Source organism: Heterocephalus glaber, unplaced genomic scaffold (assembly GCF_053883595.1).
Source record: "Heterocephalus glaber isolate CG9 unplaced genomic scaffold, H.glaber_assembly_v1.0 deba00001897, whole genome shotgun sequence".
NCBI classification, from domain to species: domain Eukaryota; kingdom Metazoa; phylum Chordata; class Mammalia; order Rodentia; family Bathyergidae; genus Heterocephalus; species Heterocephalus glaber.
Genome location: NW_028258514.1, coordinates 19,824 through 36,669, shown reverse-complemented (window position 1 = coordinate 36,669; position 16,846 = coordinate 19,824). Strand labels below are relative to the sequence as shown.

Here is a 16,846-nt window from a genome sequence, read left to right as displayed (position 1 = left end):
TATACAAGCCAACTCTGTTTTCCTCAAATATTGACATCTCGCAGCATTTCATTTTCGCGATAGTTTATTTCTTTAGGAAAACCAAAGCAGATGTACACAGCCGTAGCACACACAGGCACTGTTGCACACACAATCCCCCAGCACCAATACAGATGCACGCCTGCATTCCTAACGTGCACACACACATTGCTGTTTGCCTTTCACTGCAAAGGCTGTAGAAGTTGAGGAACAGCCTAACAGGGTCCAGGAGAGACCAAGGGAAGAGCATGGCGCCAGAGGTGAGGGAGGCGCCCACTTCCCAGGAGGACAGAAAATCTCCCGCCAGCACCCAGTTCTGTCTCAAAGCCCAGGTTGCTTTCCCTGGGCCCCAAGAACCGATTCCCCAGTAACTGAAACAGAGTGACACCAGGCTGCGGTCTTCTTGGGGTGGAGGTCCTGAGAAGTCCCGAGCTGAGTGTAAGCTCCCTGAGGCCCTCCTGGGCTCCTCTGCCCTCAGCAATTAGGGAGCAATGCTTGATGGGGCTTGGTGTTCAGATTTATACCCAGAACAGTTTATTAGAACAGGGGGACAAGAAAGTCCGGGGATGGGAAAAACCCTTGAACACTCACGGAACTGCCTCCCCTGTTCTACCTCATCTCTTGTCAGGACGGTGGAGGATTTGTAGAACTGGTAAAGTCTGGTCCCTTTGCACTCTGGGGGGGCCAGTGGTCTCCTCTGAGGACCTCTTAGAACTGGGGTGTGGGGTGTGCAGTGGCTGCATGGTTCTCCATGCCCGCTCCGGTGTGGTTGTACTGCTAGTGACTTACTGTACCTGCAAACACAGGGCCTCACCCGTGTGTGTCCCCTGGTGCCGGATGAGGCGTGACTTACGGCTAAACCCTTGCCCGCACTCCCTGCACACATAGGGCTTCTCCCCTGTGTGTGTCCACTGGTGCTGGGTGAGGTGTGGCCTCTGTGTAAACCCTCGCCCGCACTCCCTGCACACGTAGGGCTTCTCCCCTGTGTGTGTCCGCCGGTGCTGGGTGAAAGATGACTTATGGCTAAACCCTCGCCCGCACTCCCTGCACACATAGGGCTTCTCCCCTGTGTGTGTCCGCTGGTGCTGGGTGAGAGATGACTTTCGGCTAAACCCTCGCCCACAGTCTGTGCACACGTAGGGCTTCTCCCCTGTGTGTGTCCGCTGGTGCCGGGTGAGGTGTGACCTACGGCTAAACCCTCGCCCGCACTCTGTGCACACGTAGGGCTTCTCCCCTGCTTGTGAGCCCTGGCTCCTGCTGACAAGTGAGCCATCACCGAGGTGGGCCCCACTCCCTCCATGCTGGGCTCCTGCAACCTGTGAGACTCCCCCTCCGGGACGCCCTGAGCCTGTGTCCCCTGGATCCACGTCGTGGCCCGTCCTGAGCCCCACCTCCACCCCTCCCTCACGCTCCCCAGAATCCCCTATATGTCCTTGGGGTGGGCTGGGAGAGGCCCTTGAAATCCCTCTCTGCCTTGTCCTTTGACGCGCAGGGCTGGACCTTCCTTGGACCTCTCGGCCTCCGCCTTCGTTCAGGCTGCTGGATGGGTCGGGGTCTTGCAGCTCCCCAAGCTGGTCCCGCAGGCGGGGATCCTGTGGATTGAGGTTTTCTCTTGCAGGTGTTCCTGGGGGTATCTGAGAGGGGTGACTGCGTTTGACGTGCTGACTGAGGGATCTCTGACTGGAGAAGGCCAGGGAGCAGGAGGGACAAGGCTGGACGTCCGCCTTCGGTCCTGCTGAGAGAGTCGTTCGGGTCAGACGGGTGTAGGCCCGCTGGGTAAGGCCGGCCCACCACCGGGCTTCACGTGCTGACACACAGCGTCCCGCCAAGTGCTCCCTGCAGTGCACCTGTCCGTTCCGTCTTACTCACTGCGTCGTGGAAACCCAGACGGCCCACGTCAGGGGCCTTTCCTACGTGTCATCTGGACTGGGGGCTCCCAGGGCAGCTTTGCCCCAGGCACACATGGAGCTGCCAGCCTGCAGCCCCTACTGCATCTGTCTCCGCCCTCGTTTCCCTGGCCGTCCTCTGCCCCCGCCCTTCCGGACACAGCCTGCGCTGTCCCTTTACCCACCGAGAACTAACAGTGCTTGATGACTCTCATGCGGGTGTCCTTAGTGGCTTTTCCCGAGAGGGGTCAGGCTCCTATGAAGTTAGGGTCCGCCCAGCCCGGAGACGCACGGTTAGAGTGCGTGCGTGTAAGTCTGAGTGTGAGTGTCCCACGCAGAATGACATTTCATGAGGAGCGCCCTTTGGTTCTCCACCAGGAAGGAGAATCCACCCGGGACAAGGCGGGACTCTGGGTCGGGTGGCCCCCACAGGCCAGGAATCGCTTCTCTCCTGCGCCCCAAGTCACCAGGTGCAAATGTGTCCCCCCTCAGGTGAATCCACACCCGGCCCATTTCCCATCGGGGGAAGTCCTGTTTCAATGCCTACCGCGTAGCAGGTGACTTCCCTGCTGACTTCGCCCTCCCCTCAGCCATTAGTCACCCTGTCACCCAGAGGCTGGAGCAGCCCCACAAGGGCATCTCACTGCGGCCCATTGTCCAGCACAAAGCGCAGCGTCCTCTTAGCACAGAGAGCGTCCCGTCCCTCCGTCCCTCCACGGCCGCTCCCACCACCACAGCCCGGGCAGGAGGCGAGGGCCCCTGGAGGGAGTGGAAGCACTGAGAGCCCGGAGGCTGCTGACAGCCTGCCCTTGGGCCTGGCAGCCTTTCGGCGCTGTGCTTCGTGGGACATTTGTGCACGAGATACTTCAAGATGGAAGCAGAACAAGGGTTTTAAAGGATAAAAACTGTTCCTCAGGGTCTAAGGCCTGCGAAATGAATCTTGGTTTGAAGTCCCGTGGACCCCTGACTTAGGAACACAATCTGCTCCCCAAGGCTGGTTGTAACTCAGGTCTGTCAGTGGAGGCTCAGCCCCTCCACAGCCTGCAGAGCCTCTCCGCTGCCCACAGGCAGAGCTCAGGGTCCTGAGAGACCCCGGCCTGGGACTGCTCAGTGAGCCCGACACAGGAGAGGACGCTGTCCTGTTCCTTCCAGAGCGCTTTAGGGTTCAGTCTGCACCTCAGCCCATCTGGAAGCACAAGCGGCCAGCACTCATGTCGTAACTCAAGACTGGTCCTCAAAACTAAAATTGCAAGTCAATACCCAAGTTGTTTGTATGTCAGGCTGGTCGTAACTCGTGGGTCTGCTGTACATGGTTAGAAACTGTACTGCCTCTGGACTGCATCTCAGCCTCCTTAAGAGTTGAAGAGTGGGCAGGGGATTCAGCGCCATGGGGCCGCTGCCTGCCTCTCCAGCACGGGGTCCCAGGTCCCATCCCCAGTCCTCCTCAGAAAAGGGTTGAAGAGAAAGTGCCCGAGGAGACGCTTCCTTTTCTCCCAGCGTGAGGGCTGCCGTGCCTCCTACCTGTCCGAGCTGTGTGCTGCTGCTTCCACTTGCTGCCCCATTTGATGCCCAGCTCCTCGCCGTACTCGTCCCCGTACCAGACGAACAGCTCGCTGCCTGGCCCGATGGGCTGGCAGGTGCGGTAGAAGATCTGCCTGTGGTACTGAAAGGCCACGAGGTTCTGCTCCTCCTCATCCCGGGCACAGTTCACGTACCTGGGGTGGGGCCGCAAAATGGGCAGAGACCAGGGGTCGGTTCCGTGTGCAGCCAAACCTCTTCCTGCCCAGGTCTGGTCCACACGGTCCTCGCTCGCTGAGCTGCAGGCTCTCCTCACGCTGCTCACGCGTGCTCCAGGGTCCTCCCGGGTCCTCCCCTCCCGCAGCAGCCAGCACTGCACGCCCGACCTCAGACTTCCTGCAGCTCCAGTGGACGTGGGCGCAGTGACCCCTTCCCTTCTAAACTTGACAGCCGCTTCTGGCTCTCCCCATGGAGGACCCTGCTTCTGGAGGGGCCCCTGCCCTTCTCCCAGGGCCCAAGTTAGCTTTGGGGAGTTCTCCCCACCACCCGTCCGGGGACCACACACCTCCCCCTGGCTTCCTGCACAAAATCCTGTTTGCCTTAGCATGATAGTGAGGCAGAGATGCCGGCAAAGCCCAGCCTCTGCCCTGAGAGTCTCTCTGACCCTGGGCGGCAGGAATGCGACCCGGGTCCTCCCCAGGCGGCAGAAGAGGTGGACTGGGCAGCCCATCTCTGGACAGCTGCTCCTTTGAGGAGAGGGCGCCCTGTCCCAGGGCGGATGCAGCTCAGAGCTGCAGGCTGGAGAGGAGTTTGATTACACCCCGACATCCCGGGAGCACAGGCCGCCGTTTCCCGCAAGGCAGGATAAGAGCGTGACTCGGGAAGAGCTAACTGCCTTTGTCTCTTGTTTCCCTAACTTGCTGGCTACACACTGCAGATTGTAGGCGAGGGACCCTCCTGCCTTTGTGTTTTTGCTCAGCCAGTTTGGACACAGAGCCCGCTGGGCGGTGTGCACCCCTGAAATACATGCTCCCGAGTCCCACTGGGTCTCTCCCGCCTCTTGGAACTCTGCGACAGCAACAGGAACAGTGACCGCGTGTGCCTGTCCTCTGTCCGCTGACAAAACCAGAGCCCTGGGGAGATCAGGGGCCGCTCGGCACAGGGGCCCCGGCCTGCTGCAGCTCACTTCTCCCAGGCTTGCTTAGAACCCAGTGCCAATGTCTTTGCGGCTCGGAAGACTCAGCCATCCCAGCCTACAGGTCCCTTGCTCTAGCTTGTCCTGCCCCTCTGCACTTCCTGAAGAAAAACAGAAGTTCTGGGTACATATTCCTGTATGGGAACGCCCCGTGCCTGCTCTGTGCCCTCCGCAGGGACGCGGGCTCTGTCCACACTCTGAACTGCAACACAGCAGAGGCTTGGTAAATGTGCAGTAAAGTGAGTCCAGGGTCAGCAATGAAGCTGGGCTCTGCAGATTTATCCAGGGACGGAATTGTGTCTAGCCTGCAGATATACACCGTGAGAAAAGGTGGCTTGTGGTAGGTACATGGTTAGTTCTTTTTTCTTGACTATTCACGACATGGAAGAGCAGAGAGCAGAGGAAAAAGAGAAGAAGCCGACGAAAAGCGGCGAGAGAGCAAGGGCGAGCAGGAAAGGAGCTGGGCGCTGAGGGACAGGGGCCCCGGTAGAAGCGGACACGCACCGTCCTCACCTCATCCAGTTGGCCCGGGACGTGTCCTTGCCATCCACGTACTCATAGCAGTGTCTCCCCTTGGTGACCTGCGTGTCGGGAGAAGCAGGAAAGTTGGCAGTCTTCCGTGGCGACGCTCAGCTGAGCCCTCGGCAGTCTGCACACCGGTCGGGACCACACCCTGCACCCCGGCCGCCGTCGGCACAGCGCAGTGGACTTTCCTGTCCAGCCGGGTGGAGGCCCCAGGGCTAGCATCCCGCCCGCCCGCCCGCGTCCGTGCTGCAGGAGAGGCGAAGGAGGGCGCTCACCATCCAGGCGTACCCGCTGCGGCCTGCCTCCTCGTCCTCTGTCAGCTGCCCCTCGTAGGGGCCGAAGTGCAGATCCAGCGGCAGATGGGAGGCCTCATTCCAGACTCCGAGCCCAGCCCCAGGGATGCTGGACGGCCCTATGCTCAGCCCGGGGGGCAGACTGAGCACGGCACGGTCTGCAGCCCCCTCGGCCACCGCACTGTCCTTCACAAACGCAGGGGCCCCGTGCACGGCACAGCTGTCGATGAAGTAGTTCTTGCACTTCTCACAGTCTGCGGTGAAGGCAGGGGTCGGGAAGGGTCCCGCTGTGAAGAGCTGCCCACACCCCGTCGTTCCCCTCAGTCCTGGACCCCAGGGGGCCAGAGTCAGGGCCGCTTACACAGGTAGTCGTCGTCCTGGGGCTCGCTGACCTCTTCGTACGTGCGACACTTTCTCTCCCGCAGGCTGTACACCTTGGGTGCGATGCCCTTCCTCCTGGGCTCTAATTAGAGGCCAAGAACAGCAGAGCAGGAAAGCTGGCCGAGGGCGGCGTTTGTCCTGTTTCCTCAGAACACGCGGAACCTCCTCCCACCCACCCTCGTGTGTCCCTCCTCACGCTCCGCTCCCTGCTCGGCCTGTGGTCCCGCTTCCCGCTTCCCGCCGTGCAGGCCCCACGCAGCCCACAGGGCAGGGAGCGGCCAGGCCCGAGCAGCCACCTGGCCGGACAACACGAAGGAGGGGAGCGTGGGTGGGGCACCCTGCACGCACCTGTCCGTTGTGCCTATTTTGCTCAAGGCTTTCAGGTGACAGAGGACTGTGAACCCTCCCCCTTCTTCACTGATGAGCATCGCAAGGCCACAGGGTTTCTGACAGGCGCCCGAGTGCACAGGGCCCCCGTGCTGGTAAATACCCAAGCCCGCGCCTTGAGAGTCAGAGTTCTTCGCCAGCCCCACGGCTCAGTCCAGCCTGCGTCTGGGCCAAAGTGCACCCCACCGAGCTGGCCACCCTCACGAACTCCGTAGAGGGCCGAGGCAGACTAAAGTGCAAAAGCGCTTCTTACCCGATTTTCCTCGCGAGCGCTGTCCGGAGTTCCTTCCTGCTCTGGGAGAGGACACGGGAGGCTCTGTCTCTTGTGGGCCACCTGTGTCCTGCAAACTTGCTGCTCCTGGTGATTCCTTCAGACGGGGGTCAGCACTGAGCAGCGCCCTGGGCCTTCCCTGTAATGAGAGAAGCGTATGTGAACAGCGTGCGTGTGTTTATTGTTCAGGGTGCGCAACGTGATTTGACAGGGCGACTCCAGTTAATACTCCACGACCCTTGCAGCTTCCTGGGGTGTCTGAATACTTCTGGGCAGTGGAAGAGCCCCAGGGGGTCGCAAATCCGAGACTAGTACCCTGTCCAGAACCCTGTCCTGTCCCGGGGCTGTCCACCCCCAGCTTTCTCTCAGATCCACACAGGTGAGACGGAGGGAGGGCGGATACTTGGGAAGACCAGTGAGGAAGTGGAGAAGCTGTGCGAGGGAAGGGGGTGCAGCTCCCCGGGAACTGGGGGCCGTTCTCCATGAAGCAGGAGACATTCGATGGAAACGCCGAACAGCGGAGACGGGACAAGACACGCCTGGGAATGCGGTGGAGGCCCGCGAGGCCGGGCAGAGCCTGAGGAAGGGCTGGCAGGAATGCACCCGCACGACCGAGAAAGCCAGGCTGCAAGTTGCAGAGCGCCGTGTCCTGGAAAGGACGTTTGCTTTGGAATTAGATTAATTGCTTCCTGTACTGATCTTGCTTGAAATTCACCAAGTCTCCTCAATTTCCCGGTCCGCATAGTGATGTAATTGGTAGTTCTTAATGTGATCGTGAGTGGGAAATGTAAGCACGTCCACCATGGTGCTCTGTGAGCTACTGGATGTGGAGTCATGCCTCACTCACTGCCCTGATGTCAGTTCACCTCCTCATCCACGGCCACAAGGGAAATGTAATTCACACAGTTAAGCCCTCCCTGAGCCTGTCAGCGTGCGTGTTTGCAGCTTACTTTGAACACACCAAGGGGCCTCCAGGGACCTAGGTTTTGAAGCAGAGTCAGGGATGGACCAGTTACCTCAAGAGATCACAAGTCCAGGTAGCGGCTGAACCAGTGATGCCAGACAACTGAGGGGTTGCCAGAGGTAGGAGCTGCTCCTCCCTCCCACAGAAGGAGCCTCTGCAGTCCGGTCTAGGAAGATGCCTTTCTCCTGAGTGGTGTGTGACCTCTCTGAGGTCCTGACACCTTGTCATTTCTCAGGCATCAAACCTGAAACTCCCCGGGGCTGGAGCTGCTTCCTCCTACGGAATGGGCACCTGTGTGGAGGCTGGGGCCTCTGTCTCCGACCCAAACAGTACGCCGGCCGTGAACCTGGAAGCTTCCCTCAGTGCCTCAGCACAGCCCTCACCATGGCACAGGAGAACAACCGAGGCTGGAGTCATCAGGCGGATGGTGTACGGGGGAGACAGCACCACTCACCACATGCCAGAAGTTTAATGAGCTTGCAGCTGCTTTGGAGAGGGCATGGTAGAGCAGACCGTCGCTGACTGGGAGCCAGGGCACAGAATGGAATACTTCTGTGCCTCAGCTTCCTCCTCTGTGACATGCTGACGGTTTATTACCTACCCTATAGTGTTGCTGTAAGGTTCAATGGGCCTATTCATTTAAAACAACATCTGAAATATCACAAAAACAAAAGTGGTAGCGATCACTGTTTCTGTTCTTATTCGTTCTAAAAATGACAATGACAGCTGGGTGCAGTGGTGACGCCTGTCATCCCAGCATTCGGGAGGCTGAGGCAGGAGGATTGCCGTGAGAGTGAGGCCAGCCTGGGCTACACAGTGAGTTCAAGGCCACCCTGAGCTACATAGTGAGACCCTGTCTCAAAAAGAAACAACCTCCCCAGGAGGAGCCCAACACTGAGGAGCCCAGACACTGTGCGGAAGACGTCACCAAAGGGAGGCAGCTGTTCCAGCCTGCTCTGTTCCTTCTCCTTCTCTCGCCTCTGCGTGCGTGGGCTCACAAGGAAGTTTCTGGCCAGTAGGGCTCGGGGGATACTCACCGTCCGGCGTTTGCTCTGCTCCGTTCGCAAGGCCACCCGAGGAGTTCTGACTAAAAGATGATGAGAAGTCAGGTTTAGGTTGGTAAATGTTTCCAAACTCTGGGATGCTTCTTACTGACGGGATTCAGAACCACATAGTGAAGACCCCTAGGATGATCCATGGGTCACATGGCAAGGTTCTGAGGAATCCCTACAGCCTTTTTGTCTGTGAAGTTACCATCACTCACTTGCTTTCAGTGCCTTTAAAGAACAGACAGAACCCCATTTCTACTCCACCTATGTTTGTAAGACATGGGTGACATTTATTGTTAAAAATGGAATCAATTGGACATTTAGGACAGTAACCCTGAACAAACTCCAAACAGAAGGAAATCACCTTTCCACGCAGGGGTCGTGTGGAACAAGCTCACATCTACGCTATACCCAGCTGAGAAGTCAGAGCTCAGGAAGGGGCATGCGGGCCCTCTCTCGCTATTTCTACTCAACATAGGCCCAGGAGTCCTAGCCAACAACTCGGCAAGAAAGGGAAATCAGTTCTCCCAAATTGGAGAGGAAGAAGTCGGTTACCTTCCTTCGTTCATGCTTTCACGGAAGACATAATCTGACACACAGAAAACTCTAAAGGTTCCACCAGAATTCAGAACTGACAAATGAATTCAGCCAAGTTGTAGGATACAAAATCAACACTCAAAAACCAGGTGTGTTTCTATGCAGTAAAAACAAACACGAAGGAAACTGAAAAACAGAATTCCACCTACAGCAGCATAATAGAGACTGAAATACTTAGGAATAAACTTAACCAAGAAGGCAAAAGACTTGAATACCGAAACTATGAAACATCGCTGCAAGAAATGAGAGGAGACAGAAACAAATGGAAAGATACCCTGTGAAACGTTCATGCTGCCCCAGAATGATCCACAGACCCAATGTCATCCCTACCCAAATGCCAATGCCGAATTTTCAGAAATTTTCAAAAATCCAAAAATTTGTATGGAATCTCAGTGGATCCAGAATGGCTAAAACAGTTGCTGTTTTAAAAGACGAACCGAGTTGGATGCCTCCCACTTCCTGATTATAAAGCTATAGCAATCAAAACAGTGTGATGCTGGCACACAGACAGACAGGCCAAAGCAAGAGAAGAGCTGGGCTGGGAATTTAGCTCAGTGGTTCCGGCGCCTGCCTTGCAAGCACAAGGTCCTGAGTTTGATCCCCGGTACCCCCCCCAAAAAAAACTACAGTCAAAGAAGCAGAAGAGACAGGTAAAGCAATCTTCATGCACATGATCAAGGGCACCAAGACCATACAATGGGGAAAGGACAGTCTCTTCAGGAGACAGGGCTGGGGAAGCTGACACCTAACATCATATGAGAAACCGGGAGACCAACCTGTATTTTACTCTAGATGCAGTTGTACCTCCACACGTGTGGGTTCCACACTCACCAGTTTAACAAAGGCAGATCAAAAATATTGGAAAAATGCACATGTACTGACAATGTAGAGATATTTTTCTTGGCATTATTCCCTAAAGGATACAGTGTAACAAGTACGAGTACTCACAGTGGATATATATTGAATTAGGTATCATAAGTAATGGAGAGATGACCAAAGTGTCTGGCAGCTTATATGCCAGCACTCCATTACTTTATAGGAGACTTTGGTATCCTCAGAGTTTCATATTCTTACCGGGGAATCTCAGAACTAAGAATACCAGGAGGGAACAGGACAAAAATTAAAAATGGATTAAAGACCTGAGCATAAAACCTGAAGCTGTTAAACTGTCAGAAGAAAAAAATGGGGAACTCCTGGTGACCTTGGAATGACTGGTGTTTTTCTGGATATGACACCAAAAGCATCAAGAAACAAAGGTAAAAATAGACAAATGGGGTCACACCAATCTTAAAAACTGTGCAGCAAAGGAAACAGACAAGCGAATGAAAATGTGACCTACAGAATGGGAGAGAATAAGGAAACCATATATGAGATAAAGGGTTTGTATCTAGAATTTACAAAGAACTCCCATGACTCAGTAACAGCAGCAACTATGTATCTTTATATAATATGTTAAGCCATTCGCTCTTCCAAGATATTTAATCCAACAACCAAATTATTATATCAGTGTTAGGGAGAGATTTGGGGACAGGCTTGTCACTCAGTTAAGGTTTCTTCAGGGCTGGGGATTTAGCTCAGTGGCACTGTCACCTGCCTTGCAAACGCAAGGTCCCAAGTTCGAGCTCCAGTACTCAAAAAAAAACCAAAAACCAAACAGTTAAAGTTCCTTCAATTGCCTTGTGATTAAAGTTTAGTGAAAATGTTCTTTTCGAAATGATAAATTAAAAACAGAAATAGTGTGGGTCTGGCCTTGGACACCCTGCACATCCTTCCTAATTCAGTCTGATGTCAGCATTCCACCACAACTGTTTCCAATCTTTTTATTTCTGTTTCAAAATCTGAAAACAAAAATGGACACAAAATAAAACAAGAACTAAGCTACTGGAAAGCCACCCCCCAGCCCTTCTCCTCCTCCTGTGATGGTAACTGCTCTGGATTTGATGTTTCTTGTTCACAGATTTTAGGTGTTTCCACTTATTACTGTACCTGTAGTTGTATACGTACGTACACCACACACATACATAGTTTCTCCTTTAAAAACTGCTCACAAATAGCCTCTTACTGTATGTATGGTTTCGCATATTGCTTGTTTGCCAACACATTTTCCAGGAAGCTTGGATTCCTAGTTTCCTTCTGAGACATTTCTGAGACTCCACTCTGGCCTCACTTCCGGAGGTGACCTGTATGTCCTCCCAGCCTCACCTTGCTGCCGAGGCGTCCACTCTTCATCAGAATCCTCAGTGTCATCCACCAGGGGGTTGCTGGTTCGCCTTCGTTGACACATGAAAGCCGGCCGATGGGGTTTGAGACCTGGAAGGAACAAAATCTTCCTCCTGTAAGGGAAGGGCTGGGAGGAGAGACAAAAGGCAGTGGCAGTGGAAATGACAGAGGCCAGGTGGGCAAGGGAAGTGGACATGGCCTCTCCAAGTGTTGGAGCAGGGCTCAGCTCTGCACTGGGCAGAACAACGAAGTTCCCTCCAGACTTGACTCCGTGTGAAAGGGAGCTGTGCACTGCCCCTAAGGCAGAGCTGCAGGGACATAGGGACCGGAGGCCTCCTGTTTCCAGGCTAGTCTGACCCAGGATTTCTTGTTACCTATAGAAAGCATCATATTGTAGTTGTTTTTCACATTCCTGTAGCGTTTTTTCTCAAACTTTCCCATCCTGGCCCATTGTTCCTTGGAGAAGTATCTGGAAATGTCCTTGAAAGCATCTTTGACCTGGAGAAAAGAGATTCCGTGTGATATGCCAGCCCAGCTCCCAGGATGGAGTTTCCTCCTCTCCTCCACTGCACCTGCGGGGCCCAGCCTGGCTCCGGGTCTCTGTGAGGCAGGCAGACTGCTTCCCCCAGACACCTGTGTGCGCTGAGCACCAGTTGTCCCCACAGCCTGGGACGCAACCCTACCCCCACCCCAGGGTCTGGTCCCCACCTCCCTCCACAGACCCTGCCTGGGCTGGGCCTGGCCTCCCCAGCACGCATCTACCTTGGGCTTCTGCCCGGCTTCCGAGGAGCCCTCCTCTGGGCTGTCTTCCGAGGAGCCCTCCTCCGGGCTGTCTTCCGAGGGGCTCTGGCCACTCATGGAGCCTGGAGAGCAGGCAGGGAGAGACAGGCACCTGTGGAAGGATGAGAGCCGAGGGCCGGGCTCTCTGCTGGCCCCAGAACAGGGGGACCTGGGAAGGATGGCCTGAGGGTCTGGGACAGGAACCTAGGCAGAGGAGCCCCTTCCTCTGTGCATGCACGGGGGCGGTGTGTGTACAAGTGAGTGTGCTGCAGAGGTGTGGAGCACTCTAAAACAAACTGTAAGCCTAGCCTTGTCCCTACCCTAGCCCAAACCTAACCTAACCCCAACCCTAACCCCTAGCCCTAGGCCTGACCGTAACCTAACTAGCTCTAAATCTAACTGAGCAGGAGGGGTCATTCACAATCCTGTGAGGTTCCAGGAGCTGGGGTTTCCACCTGGGGACTCCGGGTTGGGATGCAGTGTGTGGGCCTTGGTGGGCATCCGTGGTCAGGGTGAGATGCGTTTCCAGGTCGAGGTGATTGGGGGAAATTCAGGCTGAGGCTGAAGAAACGAGGGTTTCTGAGGTGGGCATGGTGGTGCACGCCTGTCTTCCCAGCACTCGGGAGGCTGAGGCAGGAGGATCGCCACTGGTTTGAGCCCAGCCTGGGCTACACAGTGAGTTTGGGGCTAGCCTGAACTACAAAAGGAGACCTGCCTCAAACAAGCAAACCCTAGGGTTTCTTGGGGGGAGGTTGTGGTGGTCGCTGGCACTGAGATAGTTGGGGGTTTTCTTGTAGGGTGTTTTGGGGGTCTATAGGGCTGAGATAATTGGGGTTTCTTAGGAGGGAGTTGGTTGGGGTTGTGGTCATTTGGTGTCCTTGGGCTGATGAAATTGGGGTTTCTCAGGTTGGGAGTGTTTGGGGTCCTTGGGCAGTTGGCATTGTGATTGATGTTTTTTGGGTGGAGGGTGTTTTGGGGTTCTTCAGGCCGAGGGAACTGCATCACAGGGAGGACAATATTTGGGATCCCTGAGCTGACAGAATTGGGGCTTCTTCGGTAGGATATATTTCCCTTCCTGCTGAGGGAAACGGGGCTTCTCAGAATGACAGAAGTGGGGTTTCTTGCCTGGGGAGCATCGGGGCCCCCATGGGTTCAGGGAGTTGAGGCTTTATGGGTGGAGGATCTTTTTTTTGGTACCAGGGATCGAACTCGGGTCCTTGTGCTTACAAGGGAAGCAACGGAACCACTGAGCTAAATCCCTGGCCCTAGGTGGAGGATCTTTAGGAGCCCTAGAACTGAGAGAACTAGGATTTCTGTCAGTGGGGAGGGGGCACGGGGTCCCCGGGCTGACAGAACTGGGTTTTCTCTGGTGGGGGATATTGGGGGTCCCTTGTGCTAAGGAACACGGGTCATCTTGGAGTGACGGAACTGGGATTCGTAGCATGGGGAATGTCGGGGTCCCGTGGACCGAAAGAAAGAGGGTATCTTGGGGGGACGTGGGGTTCCTGTGCCGACAGAATTGGGGCTTCTTCGGAATCCCAGGCCTGGTGGCATTGGGCTCCTGGGGTGGGAGATCCTTGGGGTGTCTGGGCTGACCGGGGCCCTCGCAGGCAGACGTTCGGGGCCTCAGGCTGGGGACTTGAGGTTGTCAGGGAGGGTTGAGTGGCGCTGGGGCGCTGGGCGGGCTGTGTGGGGTCGCCGGCTGAGAGCTTTGGGGCGTCTCAGGCGGGCCCGGAGCTCTCGGTGGGTACTTGGGGTACTTAGGGTGCCCGACCCCTTGGGGCTCAGCGGGGCTGTGGGGACCACGGCCGGCGCTGACGGAACTCGGCTCCCTCAGCTCGGGCACGCACACAGTGACGTCTGAGGAACTGGAGTTTCGGGGCTGAGGTGTTGGGGAGCCCGGGCTGGGGCAGTGGGCGTGGGGCCTCAGACAAGGGTCCAGGGTGTGGGAGGGAGACTTGGCCGCCCTGTGGCCCATGGGGCCCCCCGGGGTCTCTGCTCAAGACCTGGGGCGCAGGAGGGGTTTGGGCCTCAGGTCGGAGCTCGGGGGGCGTCTGCCGTCCTCAGAGGAGCCTGGACCCTGGGCTTTGGGGCTCCCTCTGGGGCGGGGCTCGAGGTCTCTCGGGGCGGAGGGACTTGGGAGCTGGCGGGGGGGGGTGGGGGGTACCGAGTTTTCACCTGAGACAAGGAGGTCGCGCTGAGGGTCGGGAGGTTGCTCACGCGTGTGAAGCCGGTCCTGTCAGGGTGCGGCCATGCTCCTGAGTGGAGACCGCTGGGCGCCTCAGAAGTCACTGCGCCGGATAGGCTAGACGCAGCCAATCAGCATGCAGAACAAAACGGCCTCGCCAATGGGCGTTCGAGACCCCGTTGGCGCCGTGGCAGAGGGCGGAGCAAGGCCTGTCAGTCACCGGTGACCCAGAATTGGTTGGTGGTGGGTGGGGCCTAATCTCACCGCCCTGCCGAAAGTCCCCCCCACCGCGATTGGCTGCTGGGGCCCGTGGGCGAGGCCACCAGAAAAGGGGTGTGGCCTGTGGGATCTCAGGGCTGGCACTGGGGCGGCGAGCCTAGGGCAGGGCGAGGCCCCAGACCCAGGAGGGTAGGTTGGGCTGAGGCAGAGTCAGGGATGAGGTGAAGGTCTAGGGCAGCTGAGGCCCCGGGCGCCAGCCCCACCCGCCGGGAGCTTTCCAGGGGCAGAGCGAGAGCCAGAGCGTGGCCCGTCTGCCGAAAGCCTGCTCGTCCTGAGGGCTGGCGGGCGGGCCTGCCGAGGAACATTCTGGAACACAAGATGCCTGCACCCCTGGACCCCGGGAGGTGGGGTCTCTCTGGGCCACCCTGGGCGGGGTCCTGTCCTCCTGGGGCGGAGCTCGGCTTCCTGTGGCTCAGGCTGGAGGAGCAGGCAAACCCTGGGGCCTGTCCAGCCTCCCGGCCGCGCCTCGACCCCACTCCTGAGAGAAGGCGGGGTGTCCCTGCCCGCACGTCCCGTCCTGAGGCTCGGCCACGGGGCTGCAGGCTCCGGGAGTCACCCCGGCGAAGTGCAGGGGGCAGAAGCGAACTCGGTGTGCAGACTCGGGGCCGAGCCAGCTCCCCCAGAGCTCGACGCCCGCCCCCCACCCGGGTGCCCAGCGCCTTGGGCAGGGCGCGGGCCCCACCTCGGTCCGGCGAGTCCTCCCCACTCAGACCCGCTGTGGGTCTCTGCTGGTCCCCACTGGGCCCTGGGGGAACTGCGGCAGGAGAGCTCGGGGAGGGTCCCTGGAAGTGGTCGGCGGGGGCTGTCGGTGTCGGCTGGGGCCCCCTGGGGCCTGGCCTGCTGCCCGCCTGCAGACCCTGAGACACCAGGCGGTGTCCCTGAGCCAGGCCCTCCTTGCCCTGCGGGGGGACGGAGACTCTCCAGCCCTGGGTGCGAGACCCAGAGGGAGACGGCGAGCGGAGGAAAGCACAGTGGGGCCACAGAGGGGCCGAGGGGCGCCGGGAGCAGCTGGGGCTCAGGGAAGCCGCGTCAGGGAAAGCGGAAAACAAACCCTGAGAAGACAGAGGTGGTGACAGAGAGAAGAGCAGGGACGGGTCGGGCTGTGAAAATGACAGCGAAGACCGCGGAGTGACACCCTTAACAAAACACGAGGAGGCGCCGGGCAGGGGCGCACGCCTGCCATCCCGGCACTCGGGAGGCTGAGGCAGGAGGGTCTCCGTGCGTTCAAGGCCAGCCTGGGCTGCATGGCGAGGCCCTGCCTCAGCAAAGGAAGGGAGGAACGAATGGGAGCATCCGCACAGCGGCCCGGGGGCCCGCCTGCGAGCCCGTCTGCAAAGCTGACTTTGCTAGTCAATCTCTGCCGGGAGGGAGGGAGGGATGGGAAAGCGCCGGCCGGTCTCCTCTGGAACGTGGGTGCCAAGCCTGCTGGAGAGGGCCTGGTGTTCCTTCTGTTTGGTTTTGGGGTGTGTTTTTGGAGACAAGGTCTCACTGTGCAGTCCGGGCTGGCCTCAAACTCTCAGAGATCCTCCTGCCTCAGCCTCCCTGGTGCTGGGCCGACAGGCGCGCCCCCACGCCCGGCTAAGCCTCTGGTTTGTAATCAGCACCTGGACTCAGAGGCTGGAGCGCTGCCACTCCCAGGGCCGCTGTTCTGAGGCTGCTCTCGGGGCCCTGAGTGCTGCGGGGGCGGGGGGGGGCAACCGGTTCGCGTTTTACCCAGATTTCCCTGCAGGGACCCCAGCCGCGCAGGGAGAGCTGTCCCGGTGTGCGGGGCCCGGAGACTTGGAGCAGTGTGCGGACCGGGAGGTTTGTTACTCCCTCGACTAGCACGTGCCGAGGGGTGGGGAGGAGAGAGCGCGAGAGTCAAGACACACAGCAGACAGAGGGACACGGACAAGGCAGACAGGGCTCCGGGCGTGTGCCCTGCGTGTTTACTGACGGGGGTGACCGCGGGCGGGTTCATATTCGGGGCATGGGGGGGGCAGCTCGGCACTTTCTTGGGTCTAGAAAGCCAACAGGCGGGGGCCGGGGCGGGGCCGGGGCCTGGGTGTGGCACTTCCCGATTCCTGGGGCGTCCACGTCCCCACGCCGGATTCCCGGGACCCGGGTGACATCTGGAGCCCTCAGCGTACTGGGGACTCAGTTTACCTTCACGGCTCTTTAAGACTCGTCCCCACGAGCTGCATCCTGAGGTCTTGGGGCCAGGGAGTCAATCAACAAACCTTTGGAGAAGCAGCTCAGCCCATGACAGTGCCCCTTCACCCCGAACTGTGGGTTAACCTCTCCGCCCGCCCCCGC

General features: G+C 58.0%; 2 protein-coding genes across 3 annotated transcripts in view; one reads left to right on the top strand and one right to left on the bottom strand.

Annotated features, from left to right (window-relative positions):
• The window catches only part of LOC147820460 (uncharacterized), a 38,563-nt gene that overhangs the window by 20,153 nt on the left and 1,564 nt on the right, over positions 1-16,846 (top strand). Inside the window, exon 3 of the mRNA XM_087204194.1 lies at positions 16,281-16,354. Coding sequence (XP_087060320.1) covers positions 16,281-16,354 — 74 coding nt within the window. The remainder of the gene's footprint in view (positions 1-16,280; positions 16,355-16,846) is intronic.
• Positions 60-14,361, bottom strand: LOC101701112 (histone-lysine N-methyltransferase PRDM9). 2 transcript variants are annotated; one of them, XM_087204192.1, is made up of 11 exons: positions 14,263-14,361; positions 12,067-12,167; positions 11,679-11,802; positions 11,287-11,394; positions 8,476-8,525; positions 6,457-6,613; positions 5,797-5,898; positions 5,418-5,689; positions 5,131-5,198; positions 3,426-3,619; positions 60-1,750 (listed from the first exon to the last, which is right to left on the bottom strand). In XM_087204192.1, exons 2-11 carry the CDS (start codon positions 12,160-12,162, stop codon positions 804-806), a joined length of 2,118 nt encoding a protein of 705 aa, XP_087060318.1. In that variant the 5' UTR covers positions 12,163-12,167; positions 14,263-14,361; the 3' UTR covers positions 60-803. The 2 variants fall into 2 exon arrangements, with proteins under 2 accessions (XP_087060318.1, XP_087060317.1); XM_087204191.1 differs by having other exon boundaries at positions 12,067-12,196; positions 14,263-14,340.